Raw genomic sequence first — 20,942 nt, 5'->3', positions numbered from 1 at the left:
TTGAGGAAGTTAACCCACAAGGAAAGGTTGTTCAAATTCTAAAAATGAGAATATGCATGGATTATGAGTAACCTAACCTTCACATTTGGTGACTTGCAAAAAAAAATCCAACATGTAAGGCATGTTGATTTATTTTCCTGCATCAGCGAGTGAAAAATGCAGACTGATACAGTAGTAACAAACACGCAAACGTGAAAACAGGACTTTTACATTACAAACACAGCATCCATGATTTGTGCCCCCAGCCACCATTTAACATTTGCCACTTCAAATGGCAAAGCGCAGTACAAAAAAACATAACAGGCTCATTTAGGACCTAGTGAGGTACATGAACATAAAGGTGTACCCCCTGACAGCTAGACACGCAGGCAGACCATAATAATCCAGAGAAGCAGAGGTCAGACATGCACAACATGCAGCTGTTGTGTACATGCATCATATGAGCAATACACAAACACGTTTGGATTATTCAAATGCTACATTATTTTTTTTAACATTCAAACATTTTTTTTCCTTCACAACAAACAGATTTCTTGTCACACAAGAGCCTGGCCCTGTAATGCCGGAGAGCGATAGAGACGTGAGAGTCAAATGAATATTCACAGTATAACAATTGAGAATATTTTCAAATTCCTGGGGAGTTATTGTATCCCTGAAAAAAAGAGAAACAAATCAAATATGTGTGATAACAGCGTCGTAACATCACTCAAGCAAAGCTACATCTCAGAGTGCAAAAAATTCAAAATGCTGAACAGCTGCAAAAGCTTTGGGACAATAGAGCTCTTTACAACACTAGAGGGCGCTATTGTTTTATCAGTTGTAGCATGAACATGCAGACAATACAACACAAGTCATTTTCATCGACTGTGAATTAACGGGAGTTGCGCATGAGAAGGCCACTTGTTTTTTTTCTTCTTACTATTCTATCATTTCTTTTTCAAAATGGATGCTAACTGGCTAGCTAAAGGTACCTATTAAATCATCTATTTGATCAAAATATCAGATTTTCTACGTTGAGTGAAATTATATTTTAATGTTTCTAAAAATATATTTAAAATATTTTAAGGTCATTGCTGAAACTATGGAAACAACGTAGGACTTAATTGTGGTGATAATAGTGTAATCAATAACCATTTCCGTTTTCTAGATTTATTTTTCTAGATTTATTATTATTATTCTCTTACATGGCACTTAATGAAGCACTCCCTATTTTATAAGAATTTGAGTGCCTTCTTGGTATCCATGGTTATCTGGTGCAATTAGGATCCGTCCATCCATCCATCCATCCATCCATCCATCCATCCATCCATCCATCCATCCATCCATCCATCCATCCATCCATCCATCCATCCATCCATCCATCCATCCATCCATCCATCCATCCATCCATCCATCCATCCATCCATCCATCCATCCATCCATCCATCCATCCATCCATCCATCCATCCATCCATCCATCCGATGGTCGCAAATGTGCTGGTCTCTGGCATAACCAAGTTCATGCATGCCATACCCAGCTCCCAAGGATGCATAAGTGCTAATTGGTTGGAGTCAGAGATGAAGCTGAAAGCCAGACATTTATGTCCCAAGCCAAAATCATGCAGAGGAAAGCATTTTTAGGGGGCGGGGCTCTTGCAAAAGGACGAGGCTCAACACGACACAGACGACAACACGGAGACGCTAGCTAAGGTATCTCGCTGCCACGCCCTCTCCGTATGCTACATTTCTTTAGATCCAGTCCCTCCTACCGAGCGGCAACACGCTGAGGAACGGTGAACGCGGGCCCGGCACGACACGGCGCACCGTTTCGTCAAAACCCTCAATTTCCCTCATGCGGTCCTCGGACCAGTCGCATTTTGCTTGCAGATTCAAGACCTTTCCCAGGCTTCATCTTCATTTGATCACTTGAGATCACATGGGATGTGGACCTCGGCAAATAGTGGGGTGGGATGGGGCCAGGTTTGGCAGGCTCTCAATGACGGCTATCGATCAGGCAGGAAGCCGAGGCTCAATCTTCAGTGAGAGGTCATAGAGAGTATCTTCATCCATGATCAGCGTTTTATCCAGGAGGTACTGGGTCACCTGCACGGCAACGATAATGCCCATTCTTGTATCCACATAGACATTTGGAATATGTGTTTGATAGATAATTTCTGTGTTGTAGCTCAGACCACTGACACTAACCCTAACCCTAACTCCAACCCTAACCCTAACCCCTAACCCTCTAACCTTAGCCCTAACCATAACCCTTAGCCCCAACCCTAGCACTAACCCTAACCCTAGCTCTAACCCTAACCCTCATCCCTAACCCTAGCCCCAACCCTAGCCCCAATCCTAACCCTAACCCTTAGCCCCAACCCTAGCACTAAGCATAACCCTGGCCCTAACCCTAGCCCTCAGGTGTATGGTTTTATGGGGCAGCACAAATTTTTCCATGATAAAATATTATCGGCTCCACTGAGATTTGAACTCGGGTCGCTGGGGCGAAAGGCCAAGTCACTAACCACTACACTATGGAACCCACACTTGAATTGCTGGGAGGTACGTATATGGTTTCATGGAGCAGCTCACAAGCGAATAGTATAGATCAGCGGTCCCCAACCACCTGATAACTAATGATGTTGATGAAGATGAGCTGAGAGTCATTTACCTTCACCTGATGCTCTATCCTGTAGGGTGTCTGCTGGAACTGTCGGATCTCTCTGATAATGTGCGAAATCTATTAAAAAAAAAAAAAAAAAAAAATCCAACCAGTACGTCACAATGCACTTTGGGACTTACAGTAAGTACAGTACCATTCTCATTTTGGAAAAGTTAACAAGTCCCTCTTCTGTAAAGTTGGGCGTTCCCTCCTCAATGAAGGCCAAGTCCGTCAGGTACATTCCCAAGTAGGGTACACATGGAGGGTTGCAACTGAGGTGACAAACAGAAAGTGGGAAGGAAGCCGTGCAATGCTGAGAAACATTTGAGAAGAGGGCTCACTTTTTCAAAGTCTCTCTCAGATTTTTAAACCTTCCCTCCGAGGACACCGTTTTTTGCAGCTTATCCATCAGCGCTTTTGTCTGTGCAGCAGCAGAACATGGGGTCAGTCACGACACACAAGACACAAAATACATTTGTCAAGTGCCTATCCTTGCGAGGTACACGCCCCGTAACAAGGTAGCTAGGGCAAGTGATGTCATCAGCCGCCATAGATAAAATTTGCAGGTGGTAAGGTCAAGCCCCGATTGGCTCGCTACATTTTCTCTGCAATTCTAATCACAGCCAATCTACCTCCAGGGGGGGACATTTGTACACAAAACAATTCGATAATCCTTGCAAAGGTTAATATTTATCAACCCAAGCGCCCCTCGGGCTGAGCGGCGTGACGAGACACCTGCTTGCTGATTTTAGCCCAGGTCTTTTTCAGACGATAGATGGCGCTGCGGTTGAGCGCTGACGTGATCTCCAGCACGCCGTTGTAGTTGTTGAGGCAGCGGCAGATGTCGGCCACCGCCACCCACTTCTCTATTGAGCTGGCTCTGGAGCCCACGTCCGTATGGGTCATGATCTGCGACGCCACCAGATTGCTCATCTGAGAACACCAGCAAAAAAATGGATGCAGCATATTAGAGCAAGGAAAGGCCATTTCAGCCCGTTCCATCCCACTGCTCATTTATATTGTTAGGAGTCTTGCAATATTTGTTGCATTAACTCAGCCAAATTTGAATTATTTTTGTCTCACTTTTATTTATTTTTATTCAAGCTCCACACGTAATTGTTAATATTCAACTTTTTCTCTTCACGTTATTGAAAAAAAATCCGTAATTAATTCAAACTCTAAGACAATTTTTTAAGTTTAATCTCGTCATGACAACTTGAAATTTCGTCAAATCGACTTTTAATCTCATGTCTTTAAATTTATCATTTTAATCTCATTATGATGACTTTTAATCGCATCATGATGATTTTAAATCGTCATGACGATTTTAAATCTCGTCCCCCCCCCCCCCTCCTCGCTGGGTGACACTAATATGCCATTGTAATAAAATAATTTGAACGACACCCACATCATTGAAGTGTTGACTTGTTTTCATGATGTATGGGGTCCTCTCTGTCTTATCAAACTTCATCCAGCCTTGGCCAAGGAACTCTCTAAGGGAGGGAAAGTGAAAATGAAAATCTAATATGTCACAAAGACAGCTTTTAAAATGCAGTATAAGAAGAAAACGACTGACTCGTATGGGATGCTCCTGAAGACGATGTGATCCAGCAGCGTGATCTGCTCGGCCAGCTCCATAGCAGAGAGAGACTCGAAGCACTCCGCTTTGGGACAGTCGGCCTGAACACACACATAAATACCAACACGTGTGACTTTGCACAAACAGCTTACAGACAAGTAACAAACAAATAAAAAGTAGATAATGTGTGTGTGTGTACGTGTGTGTGTAAACAGCAAAAGGAGAAGCACATTGTCGATCAAATAAAAAAAAAAAGCATTGTTTTTTTGTACATGCATTTAAATGATGTCATCTGTCTATGTTTCTTAAAGTACATGTGGTTTTTTTTTGGTAAAAATATCACACACAGATTAATGGCTCATTGTGCTACAGCTAATAACACAATTGATGATGAAGAGCAGTTTTTATGGTCATCGTCTAGAGGACATGGTACCAAATTTACGGTCCTGAGTTTTGTGTGTGTGTAAGTGTGTGTGTGTGTGTGTGGTCACTCCTCAGCCATTACTCCATGAGGACAACTGAAGGTCCCGTTGTTCTGGGAGCGGCGCTATAGAGTAACCAGGGAAATTAAAGTTGTACTTGTGCACACGACGAGCGTCAATATTTAAGTACATCGGGGAGGCCCCTTCCATAAAAGAAAGAGCAGTCATAAAACACACATTTTCAAAACAAAACGATGAGTTGCTTGTGTTTATGCGTGTGTCTGAGTGAGTGTTTTGTCACCATCTGTAAAATGTCTTCTATCCTCAGCTGGGCGTCTTCCTGCTCATCTTGAGAGAGGGCACTAAGGGGAACAAACAAACTAAACTGCTTGGTAAGAAGGGAAAAAGACAACTTTATTGACACGTACTGCTGCACTGAATTCATCCTTTTTGATTGATACTGTCAGCTGAATATTAATTATACAACACATAACAAAGACAAGGCATCATACAGAATATTTGATCTTCATGTGTGGTAAATAAAACAACAGGCAGAATGAGTGTGCTGCGTACCTGAGTATGTTGGCAGTGGCTTTCCTCTCCTGAGGCAAAAGGTCCGGGTCTCGGAGGACTTCCTCCAGGAGACAGATGACTGACATCTTCAGTTCTCCGTTCATTTCAAAGTCCTCATTGCACAAACGCAACAACAAAAGGATCAACTCAAACCACGCAAATCGTGTGTAAGTGTGAAGAAGAACAATTATTTTAATTCATTTTGTGTCCCTTAAACATTTTGAATCCACCTCATGGTCAACAAATGTCTTCTATCATCTCCCCTTTGCCATTGATTATCAGTCACCAATGTGAAATTGTTCACCTCAGCTAACCTTCTACTCTTCCCAAAGCCTTTCACTTGTTTCTTCTTCCCCATCACGCATTCCCAAAGGTCCCCTCTAACAAGCTCCTTTGCCCTTTCAGTGTGCGTGTGTGTGTAAAAGGAGGGCTAACAGTGTTTAATATGATTGAAGAAAAGTCATATGGCGGATCAATGCAGTTGAACTTGGTGCACGCCTCCGCAGACAAGTGGCGTTCATTAGAGGAACCGCTGACCCATCTGACTGTACAACAACGGTGGCGAGGTGGCTGCAAGCGTGTCAGGATGAGAGATGAATGCAGCAGCACTAACTATACTGCGGCTTTAATGAAGTGATGGGATCCCAACACACACACACACACACGTACCTGTGAATGTTTGGAGACCCAGTGGCGCAGAACGTTTAGAACTCTGTTGGTTGCAGCCCGCCGGATGATAAACTCTTTGTCACAAGTTCTTTCAGAGTTGTTGAACACTAGAACAGAGAAGATCTTCATTATCGCTGTCATCATCATAATTACAGGGCAGTATGGTGTGTTTTTTTCTCTCTCTTTATTAGGCTGATGCCATTGGTGTGTACCTGGTGGCGTACCGTGTCCCGCTGCGGCTGTGGCAATGGCAAAAGCTGAGGCAGGAGAAACTGCGCAGCGAGAGTTCTCCCCGGACTGGGCTGCAGGAAAATCAAAACCATGACAGTAGGTGAAGAAAACACGACAGTGCTGTCCAGTCATGTACGGACATGGAGTTGAAAAGGCCCGACATGTAGTTCTTTTGGAATCGAAATTTGATTTGAACTTTGTTCAGCTTTTGAGAATCATGTTTTTGCATCATGTAAACTCTTACCTCCCGGTGGCCTGAAGCGGAGGTGTCGCGGTGTGGACGGCGAGCGACAAGGGGACATGTCTCCGGCTTCGCTGCTTTGAGGAGACTCGGGAAGGATTTTCTCTAGTGACGCTGACTCCAAGACAGCTAGAACAGATAGTGGATCGACATGTTTTTTTTTGGGCCATACCTATTTCAACTAGCCTAAGTCACCTTAAGACTCTTTGCGGCATTTTTGTTCGGCAATCCGCCGTGTCAATTATATCTAATATAAGCCCAGTCCTAATTACGGATGACAGGCGGACTTGAATAATGATAAGTGATGAATCAAACACGCAGAGGAGTCTCTAACGTGTGTCAGCCACAAAATGGAATTCGGAGAGGGCCGTACAGCCAGAGCAAGGCCAACCCATCCGACTTGCTGATCAAAAATAGCACAATTATGATGGATCGCTGACCTCTGCGTATGCTCCGTCTCAGTTTGCCACAAAAAGGGTCAATCCTGGGAACGTCGTCCCCCTCGGCGCATTGGCTTGGACTCTGCTCGGGAGACGAGGGAACGGGAGGCACTTGGTCTTGCGGTGGAGAGGTGGAGGAAGAAAGAGGAGGAGGGGGAGAAGAGGCGGTCGGCGTAGGGGTCTGGGGGGTGTGAGCCGACGTGGGGCTGCCGGCGGCCGATGGCGACGTGTTGCAATTCAGGCCTGAGAGAGGACCGCTTAGGTCCAGCCCGCCCACCCTGCCGCTGACAGGCGAGTGCAGGGAGAGCTTTCGGGCGGGCACGGGCGAAGAAGTGCGGGAGGGGATGGAGAGAGGAGGGGGAGAGGAGAACTTGCGGCAGAGACGAGGAGATTTGTCATTTATGTGCTCGCCGCCCCTGTTGTTTTGGTTGGTGGCAAAGAACAGCTCCAGGGACCTACAAAGGGAACATGGAAACCTCTCTTACAAAAACTGGAACACAAGCAAAGTCGGACCGAGGAACAAGGAGACACTTTGTATTCTTTGCATCCAAGGCTCATTCATCTGAACAGAACTTGACAATTCAGTAGTGCCTTGTATCTCTTGATGTTGTGATGCTATAACCCTTCAGTGCAGCAGTGCTCGTAAACAAACTGTTTTTTTTTTTTGGGCTATGTCAACTAGATTTATTATATCTCTCATTGTTTTAAATTACAATTAAAAAAATTGTTTTAGTTTTGTTCCTTATACTGTGCCATTAGTTTTTTTGGAGTCACCAAACTTTTTTGTCCATATGCTGCTTACACAGTCCATTCAAATACTTTGTAATTCAGATGAATTTTGCCTTTGGTTTTCAACAAGCACTATTCCTTTTTGAAAATACTTGTTTTTTTTTCCTTAGTGTTCAATTTCTATACATCTTCAAAAAGCATCCACTTTCACAACCGCTAGCTATCATCTTAGGACTGAACTGTCTGGAAAAAAACTCGACAATAAATCAAAACAATTGCACTCTGCCCTAATCGAAGCTGAACACAGCCATCGTGAACAACAAGCAGAAATTGCATAGCGAGATTGAAAAGGGGAAAATGAAAGGAGAAGAAGGTTATTGCAGGCAGCAGGGGAGGGACAAGTCAATCGCTACGGATGCAAGGATGTGAGAACACAACATGCCGCACTCAACATAAATCCTTCTCGTGTGTCCGTTCATCCAAAAGACGGATGGCATTAGAGAGCCATGCATCAGGTGGGCAAGACTAAAAGAGAGCGGAGAAGGTAGGACAGACAAGACAAAAGACAAAGAAGTGGAGCTGGTTACTTGGACGGATCCATGGCTATCTTCTTGATCTTCAGACTGTAGTCGGGACAGATGGATGAGATGGACAGACGGTCAAATGAGTGGTACTGCGCCCTGCAGTTTGGACGCGGCACGGTGGAGGACAAGGACACGTCAGTTCCATGAAGGGCGGGAGGGGCGGGGGGGTTGGCAAAATGAGCACTCTTGTTGTTGTCTTTCAATTGCCAACACGGGAAAGCACATAAAACGCTGGTCTGATGAGCTCATTTGGAAGAAATGCACGGACATGGACAGCGTGTGGATCCATTTTTCCGCAATCATATCATACACGCTAGTGAATCACCTACATTCATAATAGTTACGTTATTTTGGCTCAAAATGACTGGATTAATCGATCGGTGTGTTTCTGGGCGTGTGCGGCGGGCGACCTGATGGGAATGGAAGAGAAGGGCTTCTTGTAGATGTCGGCCAGTTTGTCCATGACCACGCTGGCCGCCGTGAAGATCCTGTACGTGTGCAGGAAGGTGTTGAGGAAATCGATGGAGAGGAAGCGCAGGTCGGTCAGCCTCTCCAGAAGACGCTCCACGCTGGCGTAGCGGATCTGCGGGACCTTGCAGGAGTTGAGCGTCTTGCTGAAGCAAATGTCAACATCATCTTTATGGAGACGCACATCGGATCTGATGAGGTACACACGTACACACACACACACACACAACACAAGCGTGGGTGACTGCTGCTGCAAAGCATGACAAGAAATGAATTCCAATTGGATTTGAATTCAAACGTATACACTGAAACCTCTAAAGCTCACATCGGAATGTGAGCAAAATGTCAAATTTGGCTGTTGAACTGGATTTTGCATTTCAACGCAATTCTATTCAAATGATTTTAATAACTTGCCTTAAAGATTACTTATTATTCGCATATTTTTATACTTGTAAGACATTGAAATGTATTCCTTGGTTTAAAAGTAGTTGACTTATTTTTCATTTCCATGGCAACTGATAACATGAAGTACCTTGTAACTTTGTTTTCAAAGCCACAACACAAAGAGTGGTTCCAATGAAAACATCTCTTTTTTTTTTTCGTTTTAACAGTAATTGCAGTTTTTCCACACATTACTGAAAACATTGTTCGGTTAAAACAAATTGAATTTAAATGTTGAATTTGATGACGTTTGAGCCCTAGAACAGTTTAATTCTCATTCCATTATTTCCAATGGGTGTTGCAATATCCCAAATCCATTGTGTTCGACCTTGGAGGTTCCACTGTATTGCAAAGAAAGAATGAAAAGCATGTCAGATCAAAGTTCTGAAACCAAAATAACCAAGAAAGGAAGCATAATAATAAAAAAAAAAAAAAAAGAATTTTTTTGGGGACCAGAATCAACACGTTTAAAACATCACCACCCACATGTGCTTGATGTTTTGCAACATGCGCATCAAAAAATGGCCACCTCCTCTTCACACACTTACTTGATCATGTGAGGCACGGTGACTTTGGAGTTCTCCTCAAAGACGCTGGTCATCAGACCATTGCAGCGAATGTTATCGATACACTGAAGTGGGACACAACAAATGAGTCCATATAAACCACTTTTTGAGAAGAAATGTTCACGTCCCTACGCCGAGCTTGTGTGTTTGTGAAAAGCGCTGAGCTGAACTCACCTCCAGGGAGCTGCACCGTGTCAGTGTTTACGTATCACTATGCCTCCACAAAGCCCAGCAGGGACTTGGTTCTTGTTATTCAGTGTGTGTGTGTGTGTGTCACCTGGCTAATATCGCTGGTCCACGCAGCCTTCTCCTGTCGCGAGGGCGCCAGCAAAACCACGGTGAACGAAGCCGAGTCAGCCGGCTCCACCACCAGCTTGAAGTCGAGCTGACCGAACACCTGACCTCCAGCTTTAGCTGAAGACGCATGCAAGTGGCATTCACTTGTTTTGTACGTGAGGCCTTTTTCACTTCCTGATCTGCTAAAATGAAAAATGTCAATCTGTGTTCCATATTGAAGTCTGTTTCTACATCCTCGCCATAAATCAATTTAATGGACAGTTAATGTCAAAAGATCTTAACCTGGTCTTTAAAAGAAAGCCGCTGATATTTAAAGAGGACTCACTCGGCTGACATCCAATTAACCTCCCCTAATGGCAGGAGAGAACTTACAGTCTTCATCGCCAGCGTCCGGCTCCTCGATGAGAGTGCAGTCGATGAGGGATAAGACGCCGCCTTGCTGCGAGCAAAAAGTGCGGTCAAGCGAGCGCAAATGGGAAAAGTGGTTGAAGAAAGCAGAGCTGGCATCACCTTGAGGAGGTGCAATTTTCCGCCGGAGCTGCGAGTGCACACGAGGAAGTGTTTTGTGAAGAGGAAGCACTGCCTCTCGCCTTCCTTCTTCAGAGAGAGCGAGCCCAGTCGCACTTTGCTGAGCTTGCCTCGCTCCACCGACGGCAGCTGGATGAGGGAGCCTGAAGAGAGCGCCGTTGGTTCAAGACTCTTGCCTCAAATTGACAAATGTGTGTAGCCACTGGTGGCCATTTTGACAGGGGCGACTTTGCCATCAAAAAGCAATTCATGTACATACTTGACCGCCATGTTAGCAGGGGCATGTATCGATATTAGCTCTTCAATGTGAGCGGCTGCACACCATTATTGTCCTTATTGAACAAGTTATGTTTGGATTAAAAAAAAAAAAAAAAAAGCTACAATAATTTGGTACTTATCACGTTGCATATTTTTAGGCTACGAAGAAGGTACAAAACAATAATTTGGGCCAAAAGTATCTCGATGCATTGAATCAAGGTTCCATTTCACGCCTTATTTTAACCATTGTTCTTCTTCGTATTGGAGGAGACGGTTCCTTGAAGGTGTTGATGTTATATTTGGGGGCAAGTGTCAGTTAGCCAACTGACTTGAGCGTCATCTATGGAGGTCAGACCATGGGCCCCATTAGGATGGTGGTAGATGGGGCAAGATGGTCTGCAGTCGAACCCTTGTTATCGAAATGAGAAAGACTCACCCTGCCTGACGAACGTTTGGCTGGTGTCCAGCAAGATGTCACAACCTTCCACGATCATCCTCTCGATGGCCAGATTCTTACGAATATTCTCGGTGTCGCTCACCTCGTCGTGCATGACTCTGACCACACACACACACACACAGAGACACACACACACACAATTGTCAGTGTTAGGAACAAAGGAGACAATAGTATAAATGTTCACAAGAAAAAGAAAATCTATACCTGGACAGTTCCTCTAGTTTGGACTTTGCAAACTCGAGGCTCTTGCGCTCCACATGCTCATGAGGCGTGTGAGCCAACAACTCATGCAGGGTGATGATGTAGCGAGGAATCTTAGACGAGAGAAAACATACTATAATTTAGAACTTTATTTTCTAGTTAAGAGCGAGCCTACGGGTGAATCTCAAAGAAAATATTGTTGAAAAGTGAATTCATTGACATGAATTTTCTTCACCAGATGAATGACGAATTCGAAAAATAGCAGAATAATAGGAACGTTTTCCTGCAGGAGTTCTCATGAAACCACGCGATGTGTGTCTGTGTGTGTGTGCCAACCTGGAACATGGGGTAAGTGAGAAAGGTCTCCAGCATCCTCCCCTCGCAGGCGGCGTTGGACTCGTACTGTTTGAGCAGCTTGTCGAAATCTCTGTTCTGCTTACAGTTAGCCAGAACCTGCAAGCTGTACTGATGGTTCCTCACAAACTCCTGATAGATGTTCAGCATGGGCAGCAGGATGTCGAAAAGGTCAGCTGGAAATGACATCCACAATCAGCTTGACAATGTGATAAATGATCATGAATTCAATCTATATACCATACTAAATATAAAAAAAACATTAAAAATTATTTATTCCTATATCATATTAGATTAGAAGACTATTTATTTTATTATTATATTTTTTCCGTGTGATGAAAGAGTAACGCCTTCCTTCCATCCATCCGTCAACGTACCTACCTACTGGTCTGTACGACATTTGACAATGCTGTACAAATTCATTTGGCCCACGATTTTCTCTTGCAGGTCATGGAGGTAGGTGTGAACCAAAGTTATCATGTCAGTTACATCATTTCTAAAGTGGTTAAGCACTTGTTTCAAACAAGACCAGTGAGTCATTGGACCCAAATATACAACGAGGATTTAAACATTGACTTGATCGTCGGGCTTTATTATTGAGATATCCTCCGATGGAGCCGTTTGTCAATCAACACTGAATCCATAAAAGTGGCCAACTATAAATTTGAAACGTAAACAAAGGTGCTCAAGTGAGTGGGGAGGGTGCGGCTCATACCGTGACCCCATTAGTCAAGCCCCCCCAAAAAATCGAGTGCGCATCATGTGTGTGAAGTCAAGCAGCTGCTTACCTAGCACCAGAGTGGGCCAGTTGGCGATTCTGGCCTTCAAGCCTTGGTGGAAAATCTCATGTAAGAACATGATGGTCTCACTGTGAAGCGTTCACTTTTGTCAGTTCGCTTGGCATCATTGCCGCTAGATTAGAAGGTAAATCTGTGCGCACCTGTTGAGGAATATGCTGCTGACGTCGTCGTGGCTGATGGGGGGCTTCTTGGAGCTGGCGGCCATCCTCAGAGGTCTGAGGAAGCAGTTGACCAGGATGTAGAGCTGATGGACGTACCTGCCGTCAAACAAAATCCAGCCGCATTATTTCAACCACACGGATCATTAAAAATGATCATTTTTGAAACCCAAGACAATTTCAGGCGATCCGGCGAGTGCTCTTCGATTTCATTTAGCATCATTTCAGCATCCCGACACCTACTCTGTCTCTGCTTCCACCATGTTAAAGACAATCTGGTTCCGCTTCCTCATGCTCTCAGCGTGAGGAGAGCAGATGTAGTCCTGCACGATGAGCTTCCACTTCCTGCGACAGAGCCAGCCTCGCATGAAGCTCTGCACCTGAATTCAGACAAGCACGCGTGACGTGCAGCAGCTCCAATGATGAAGACGCTTGGCAGTAGAAAACACTTACCTTCTTAATCTTTTTGATGTCTGGATCTTCTGTTTCATGGTTGACGTGGTAAGGCCTCATACGCTCCTTGGTTTTGTTCAGAGCAATGATCTGCAAACAGAAATCATACGATTAACACATCATTAATAAAATGCGCTGCACGTATTGTTGATATTGTGCATGATACAAAATAATTTACTGATACTAAGCAAAAAATCTTCTGTCTCAGAAAATTATATTTCTGGCAGCAAAGGCTTTTAAAGATCTATTCTGTCTGCGGCAGCCCCTTTTATGAGCATTTAAAAAGGTGACATTTCCTGGCGGAGGGCAAGAAAATCACCGCCCATCTTTCCAGATTCAGACAAAAGGAACACATTTCGTCTGGTAATTGTAAATAATTTCTTTTTCACCTCGAGCAGAGCTGCTAAAAGCTTTTTTTTTTTTCTTCTGGGCGGCAGCTGCTTCTGTGTGTAACATTAGTTGTTTTGCCTTTCAGCTTTTGTGCTTGAAAATAAACTCGATAGACCAAAAACCTGACACACTGGCTGGAGCAGCAACATTATGTAAATGCTTGCAAAGAGGAGGCTGCCAACTGTTGATACTTACAGTGGCTAGCTGCTTTAATTATTCATAAACACAGAGCACCTCGCACACACACACACACACACAAGCAAGAGTGCGTTTTTAATGAGACGAATCACCGGCTGCGCACTGGCTCTCAAATGATAATGTTTTTTCACGTGCGGCCCCATTACGCAAGCAGATGTTTGCTAATAATAATAATAAGAAGAAAGCCCTCTGTTAGCATTTTGATGATCTGCAGGGCTTCACATGTAAAATACAAAACATGGCGGTGGAGATGTGATTTATGGAGATGATAGCTGCTGGTCCCCTTTGGGGCCAATTGCTGCTTAGCCCACAACTTGCATGTTCGCCAAGCAGCAGCACGTTGACGGCCATTCTACATAGCGCACTTGCGCTTCACCTGGGGAGGGAATATTGGTGCAATGAGGAGTTGGATAAGTAAGAATCTGTGGTGACATTTCATTCGAGGCAAGGTAGGCATATTCAGAGTTTTGATACGATTGGTGACAAGGAACTATGTGGAAGTGAAGGGGAGGAGCTTCATTTAGAGAAGGCATAGCCTGGTCTAAAATAATAATAGTGCCATCTTGTGGCGTCTATACACAACTACATTTATATTTTATATATTTGTGTGTGGGGGGGTTTCTTCCCTGTCCTTCCTCTGTTGTGTTTAACAGTACCAAGGAAACAGCAAGAGGCTCTCGTTGTCACAAATTCTGCTCGGCAGCCGTTTTATCACAATTGTTTTCTGATTCTTCAATCCGGTCATGACAATGCCGCCACGCGCTCATTAACTGTTCACTTGAGAAATAATCATCACTACGGATCGTTCTTGTACTACAAACCAATAATTACCCGTGGTTGGGTGTTTACTTGAGCAGAATCAATCAAGATTTACAGTGGTGCAAAGGTCATCAATGCCTGAATGAGTGTGTCTGTCTCTGCGTACGTGCGTGCGTGTGTGTTAGATAAGTAGAACAGTTGCTTGTCGGCTGCTTGAAAGAACGCCATGGCTCATCTTTATTCTCCTCCTACACTGGGAGCATCGATCAATCCCTCCACGCAAACACACATACACGCCTCCAACCTCAAGTCACATGGAGTATATATTGTAGAGGTGAACACGTGCCGTTACATGGCAATTAGAGTCTAATCAAAAAGATAGAAGTAGAACATACATTGATGAGCGTGATACGTAAAGCCATAATGTTTGAAACGGCTCTTGAGTGAGAGCTCAATGAACTTCACAGGTGTACCTAATAAAGTGTCTCTCGTGCGTGTTAGTCAATACCTCGGCTTTCAGCCTCTCAATCTCGGTGTCCTGGTCCTCCAGTTGTGTGCGCAGCTGATTGGCCGCCACTTTCTCCGTCTCCACGATCTGGACTAGGTGGATGTACTTCTGCATAAGCACCTCTCGCTCGATGATGATGTCTGAATAACTGAAAGGGAAGGGATGTCCTTCTATGATGTTGAAGAAATGTCAGCTTGAGGAGCAATATGATTGGATGAATCAATGCAAGAATATGACCCAGTTGCCGTGTCGTTGTCTACCTGGCCTGCTGAATGGCCTCCACCCATTGGTCACACTCCACTTCCTCCTCTGTTCGCAGCTCCAGAGGCTTCTGTCCATCGTGGCCGAACACCACCAGGAAGTAGTGCTGTAGGTGCAAATGAGAGAACGTCCGATTTGTCAAATATGGAAAATGCATTCCTCCATTGCAGTCATGGAGCTGTTTCACACGTATATGTACATAAAAATAAAGCTGCCATGCCTCCTGACTACTGTTTTCTGGTCTTCAAATGTATACTGCATACACAGACACACGCCAACACAGGCACTCACCTAGAGAGCGGAACACAGAGTCGCACTGTGTGAAGCTTTTATTCAAATGGCCATGTCCCGGGGCACTGGGTTAGCACAAGAGCTGCTATTCTTAGCCAAGCAAAATCACACAAGACTTTGAGCTCCGAGTGGACTTTTGCTCTGCTCCCTTCCCGTCCATTCTCTTTGCATTTCACCTCTCATCCCACTCTAGCTCCTCTCCAAATCCACTCCCCCCCCCCCCCCCCCCCATCTCGGCATCTCCTCATGCTTTCATCCCTTTGTGTCTCAGTGAGGATTCAGTGAAGCGAGCAGAGTCCAGAGGAGGCGGAGACATTTGCCCCCGAGGAAAACGGACGGGCTTTGGTGCTATTGAGATGGGCTGGAGTCACCGAGGTTATTGGGACACAAACAGCAGCATCTCCTTTCTCATATCCAGATCGTTTTTATGATTATTATTATTCTAAAACCACCTGTCACTTCGATTCACTGACTGCCGGGACATTATTACATCGACGCTAATCTGTACTGTCACAGATCCAAAACACATCCAAAGACAGAGTGAAGAAAGAGCTGTTACGTAATATTTCTTGAGCACGTGGATGTTTTGAAATTGTGTCTAACAGGGGAGCGTCTCCATGGCAACGCCACATCGGAGTCTTCCGCCTGGGTTTTGTACCTCCGTGATGCCTCTTTGTGTTTTTGGACTTTTCTTGATTACACATTACAAGTTTGGGAACAAAGATGGAAGACAAGTTGCTGTGTTACTACAAAGCGGAGGGAAATTATGTAAACATTGGCACAGTCAATGAACATGAAACATGGAAAGATTTTCTGCGTGAAACACCTAGTTTCTATACATTTTGACTCTCATTAGCTACACATTCTTTTAATACGAGACCTGTACAGGCAGCTCCCTCCGAAAGAGTGTTCGGGCGCTTCCTCACTCACACACACATACACACTCACACACACACACAAATCTTCCCATCCCAACACAGTCATTTCGGAATCACTCACATGCTCACTCTCCCTTCAAATCGTCTCCAATGTACCCTCCTAATCCCCGAGGGCTTTCAGTGCACTGTAAGAAATTCCATTTAGACGTGTAAAGACACGGACGGGGCGAACGCTTCTAGAAACAATGAAGCACTCGGAAGACAATTTGAATTCTTCCGCTTGCTCACCTGAATCCTCATCTTGAGAGAAACCGCTCTCAAGGAAATGAGGGGCCAATTAGGTGAAACGGAATCGTTTCTTATGACATGCTTAGCGGTTAGAATTCATTACCTCAAAGACACTATGAATCAAACCATGCATGCCTTTCTGGCTATGTGGCATTTATGATTTGGCTAAAAAGGACTCCATAAAGTATATCTATTAAAGGGTTAAACCAGCGCGAGAAACAATACAAGTCATTTGTAAGAACGTTTCGACTCGTTGAGTGAGATCACTGTTGTTGTACCCACCCACCAGTTTTGTGGATCCCTCTCCCAATCTTCCTTTCTTATTCTCATTATCCCCCTGTCTTGTCTCTTCTAGCCCTGCTGGACTCCCACAGGGCCAACAAGTCGACTTTTTCCATACTGTCTTAAACATGCTGCAGCAACAAAACAACTGGAGGACGTTTTGACTACTGAGAACAACAAAGTTCACATCAAGACATAAGATTAGGAGGCAAATTTGTGCCACTCCTGCTGAGAGTCACAAGAGAATGGAATTGCAATGATAATTGGCGAGGGTTTAAAAGCTTTCAGAGAAGAGGACGTAACAATAGGTACACCAGTAGCATATGCAGTATGCATCCATTTTCTCTACAGCATGACTTCATTAAGTTCCTATCCATCCATCCATCCATCCGTCCGTCCACAAGCACATAAAGTCAACACGGTATATTTGCGCAAATGTATCGTAACGAAGCCCTTCTGTTTCCTCTCAATAAATGTTTTATGAAGCATTTTCCCACATCTGAATCATATAGTATGACTCCTGCAATGATCGTCCATCGCTTTCAGGAAGCTTGCGGGCATACAACCTGCCAGTCATAAAATAGAGGACGACGTAACAAGTGTGGAGATCAACTGTAAATCTGCTTTACTATGTTTGTTTCGTCTTCGCGGGGGCTTATTAGCTCAGCACAGACGCTTGACGATTTTAACAGTCACTAGAATATACGACACAAAGACCCCGTGGGGTGCGTACCACCTCTCATCCATGTGTGGCGGCCATAGCAAGAACATAACGGGACTTGACTGTATAAAAGCTCATTCCCTTTGAGATGCCTGAAGATTGCATGCACAACTGAAAATATATGACTTTCACAATATAAAAAAATCTTCCATAGGGGATGGGAGATAGTAATCCGGTCTTCATGCACTCCTGAAAGGAGTCTTCTGGGATGCTGTATCACCATTTTGATGTCATCTGCCTTTTCAAAGTGGGTGCCCTTGATGACCCTTTTAAACTTAGGCAAGACAATCACATGGCCAGGAACTGTCAGATGCTCGAGGCATTGTAAGCAGGCATGTTGTCGTTATCCTAACCAAAAATAGCAGAATAATTTTGTAGAACTGCTGATTTGGAAACGTACTGGAACAGTAGCCCTGGCTCAGTTTTGATGCAACTACAGCATCGACACGACAACATGGGAGTGTCATCCAGCCTTCTCAAGTTCAAAATAAACAAACTGAAATAAAACCGTTTTAAAAAGGTCCTCCAGTGAACTGTGCGATCGACAATCAATACATGAAGATGGTGCGCTTCTCTGCGTATGCCAAGCCAAACTATGCCGTGTTCAAATAGCAGCGGCGGCGTCGCTGTGGAAACCATTCAGACCAATGTGAATGCACTCCAAATGATTTGAAGGGTTTGTATCTTTGTGCGAGTACGGCGCACGAGGAAAGGCAGCAGGCTTCGTGCGCTTGGACTGCGGCTCACTGTGGGGGTGTGATACACTGCAGGTTACTTCACTGCTTCACTTTAATGCACGCACACACACACACACGAAGCAAATCCCTTAAAGTTGACTATCAGCAATAGATGGGGGGGAAACAAAATGTAATGAGTTGATTTTGCTCCTGAGTGCATGGCTATGCTTGTAAAATATGCGTGGCAGAACACAGGCTTGCAGCTTAGGGCAGATTGAAAATAACCCTAATTAAGCGTCACAGCTGTAGTGCGAGAGTGAGACAGGCCAGAGGGAGAAAGACAGCCGAGAAACATCACAATGCAAGCGCCGCCGCCGCCGTGCAACATCCAAGTGCAGTCAGAGTAACAGCAGATCTCATTGAACAGGTTAAATGGAAATGGCCTTGAGGTAAATTGCTAAATTGGCAATGGGAGTTTTAATTTAAAAAAAAAAAGCCTCTTCCAATTAACAAGTACAATATTTCATACACCTGCACAGTCTACTACATCAGGACTAGTAAAATTTTGCTCACTTTGTACTGACAACTGCATCATATCGAGTGATTTTTTTTTTCCACAAAAACTGTACCTGTACCTCACATAATGGCCATAAATGATTACTCAATTATGAAAACGATTATTATTTTATTAGTCGTCGATGAATCTTGTCAACTCTACATTTTAAGTTTCACATTGACTTCACGAGGGACTGTTGATGGTCAGGATGTGACCCCATGGGCCTTTGACCAAGATGGAGCGTGCTAAATAGAAACGCCGCAAAGGATGAAACGCAATATATTGACGGAACACCGTGCATATTCGTTTTCTTGACCTAGAACAACTTGTTGCCGCCTCGCTCTCCCACCGTGTGCTTTGAGGAATTGAGGGGTGACAATGAGGCATCACCTTGACCAGTCCGATAATTAGCACATTCAAAGTCAATATCACGTCGCCCACTGTATCTCTACTGCAGCATGGAGAGGAAAGTCAATGCATTGCGCAACTCATTCCTTTCCTGGAGGAGGATCTCCTGCAGGGAGGAGGCACTGAGACGCTGCAGAGATGTTCCAACTGTGTTGCTGAAACTGGCGCACCCAGTATTTTATTTTTTTCATGCAACTTTACACGGGCACAACGATGCTGAGCTTTATGCAATGACATGCGAAAGCAACATCTTTAAAAAAGAAGATGCTACCAGATGGTGCAGCGTATCATCATACAAAGCACTCTAACTTGTTCCTAATGATTTGACTTGCATAAAGTAACCAAAACATTCAAAAGATACATACTGATAAATACCACAATACACATACTGGGAGCTTTTTCCCGTATTTTGATTACTTCACATCAGTCAAAACATTAGAAACAGCTCTAAGAATGACGCAGTAGAAAACTACAACCACAAGATGATCACGTATTTTAGGTGACCTTCACGTCAAAATATTAGAACCCCCCCCATTAGACGCAATGCAGTTCTACAGAACTGAAATGAAAAGTATTATTGTGTTTAATACGGGGATGTATTTGCTGTCATTTAACAGTTTGTGGGTACCTAATATTGTGGCATTTTAAAACAGTAACTTGAATGGAGTTGTTAGCAACAACTCCATTCCATTTTGATTTAAGGAGGCAGTTTCCGGATTTTCCTTCCACACGTAAAGATTGAAAAATGTTTTCATGACGATTAACGTGAGATTTGGCCAACTTTGACTGTAATAACAGTTTGCACAAGTTCTATCATTTTGTAGGTTATATATGAATGTTCAGTGTTTGAGTCGTGTTGTGATAACATTTCCCACCTGTTTCTCAAGGGCTTCTTTCCCCGTGGTGGACATTTTGGGTGCGGGTGCGCGCTCGCAGGTGCAGCCTTCCAACAGGTAAATCCCGGCGGGGCGCGCGCTCTGCTCGTTGTCGAAGTAGAAGAGAACATTCTGGTAAAGGGCGAAGAACTTGTCATGCCAGCGGCTGTTCTCAGCCGTCTTCTTGCTCAGGAAGCCGCGTTTGGTGCCCTCTTTACGCGCCACAGCCGACAAGAAGAGCGCGTGGCCCTCGTTGTAACGCACGCTTTTCTGCATCCTAAGCGCAGCTCGATTCTTCTTTTACTTCTTCTTTATCTTCACGGTCAACGCTCGGCCATCTCCGTGGGAAAGGTTTCCCCGCCGAGGTGTCTCAGAGACGCCGAGCAGTGCGTAAAAGTTGCCCCGCCGGCTCATGCGCTGCGTCCGCCGACGCGCCCGGAGACGCCGAAGGGGAATCCATGGCGCTCGCTCACAGCTTGTCTGACAACATCGAGAAGCCTCAAGTGGAGGAGGACAAAATGACACAGAGAGATAAGCTGTAATCGGCTTTTGAATGTGGTCAACTGTGTGTGGCACAGACATGCACCCACGTAACCACGAGCCCCAGCCCCTCCCTCCCTGCGTGGCCGACTCTCTCACCGTGTGTTGTTAAAGGCGGAGCGAGAATTTCGATGTTGTGCTATTATGACTTCAGGAGTCTTCTTCTACTTGTAGATGTACCTGAGGTGGCAAAATTATTCACACTGTACACATACTTTTC

The 20,942-nt window shown here is 44.5% G+C and overlaps 1 protein-coding gene across 5 annotated transcripts; it reads right to left on the bottom strand.

Annotated features, from left to right (window-relative positions):
- Positions 1-115: 115 nt before the first annotated feature.
- rasgrf2b (Ras protein-specific guanine nucleotide-releasing factor 2b) lies at positions 116-20,794 on the bottom strand. 5 transcript variants are annotated; one of them, XM_068650182.1, is made up of 29 exons: positions 20,183-20,794; positions 15,206-15,312; positions 14,946-15,093; positions 13,091-13,180; positions 12,881-13,017; positions 12,620-12,736; positions 12,468-12,547; positions 11,662-11,855; positions 11,329-11,438; positions 11,104-11,222; positions 10,392-10,552; positions 10,254-10,320; positions 9,862-9,998; positions 9,567-9,649; positions 8,520-8,768; positions 8,113-8,205; positions 6,797-7,251; positions 6,360-6,485; positions 6,097-6,186; positions 5,885-5,991; positions 5,216-5,328; positions 4,944-5,022; positions 4,218-4,321; positions 4,050-4,134; positions 3,377-3,574; positions 2,983-3,062; positions 2,796-2,913; positions 2,651-2,719; positions 116-2,082 (listed from the first exon to the last, which is right to left on the bottom strand). In XM_068650182.1, exons 1-29 carry the CDS (start codon positions 20,456-20,458, stop codon positions 1,990-1,992), a joined length of 3,885 nt encoding a protein of 1,294 aa, XP_068506283.1. In that variant the 5' UTR covers positions 20,459-20,794; the 3' UTR covers positions 116-1,989. The 5 variants fall into 5 exon arrangements, with proteins under 5 accessions (XP_068506283.1, XP_068506284.1, XP_049618767.1 ...); XM_068650183.1 differs by having other exon boundaries at positions 6,109-6,186; XM_049762810.2 differs by having other exon boundaries at positions 4,944-5,004; positions 20,183-20,793.
- Positions 20,795-20,942: the final 148 nt, after the last annotated feature.

Source organism: Syngnathus scovelli, chromosome 3 (genome assembly GCF_024217435.2).
Source record: "Syngnathus scovelli strain Florida chromosome 3, RoL_Ssco_1.2, whole genome shotgun sequence".
In the NCBI taxonomy this organism is placed as follows: Eukaryota; Metazoa; Chordata; class Actinopteri; order Syngnathiformes; family Syngnathidae; genus Syngnathus; species Syngnathus scovelli.
The sequence above is the reverse complement of the archived record's forward strand: the minus strand, read 5'-3'. Positions and strand labels throughout refer to the sequence as shown.

What these genes read in the sequence shown, in the direction of transcription:
- rasgrf2b (XM_068650182.1), bottom strand. Translation starts at nt 20,458, where the DNA reads ATGCAGAAAAGCGTGCGTTACAACGAGGGCCACGCGCTCTTCTTGTCG. An exon ending in ATAGCCATGGATCCGTCCAA is followed by an intron (nt 7,252 to 8,112) that starts GTAACCAGCTCC and finishes TTCCCTTTGTAG; the next exon opens with GTCCCTGGAGCTGTTCTTTG. An exon ending in CTGAGAGAGACTTTGAAAAA is followed by an intron (nt 2,914 to 2,982) that starts GTGAGCCCTCTT and finishes TTGTCACCTCAG; the next exon opens with TTGCAACCCTCCATGTGTAC.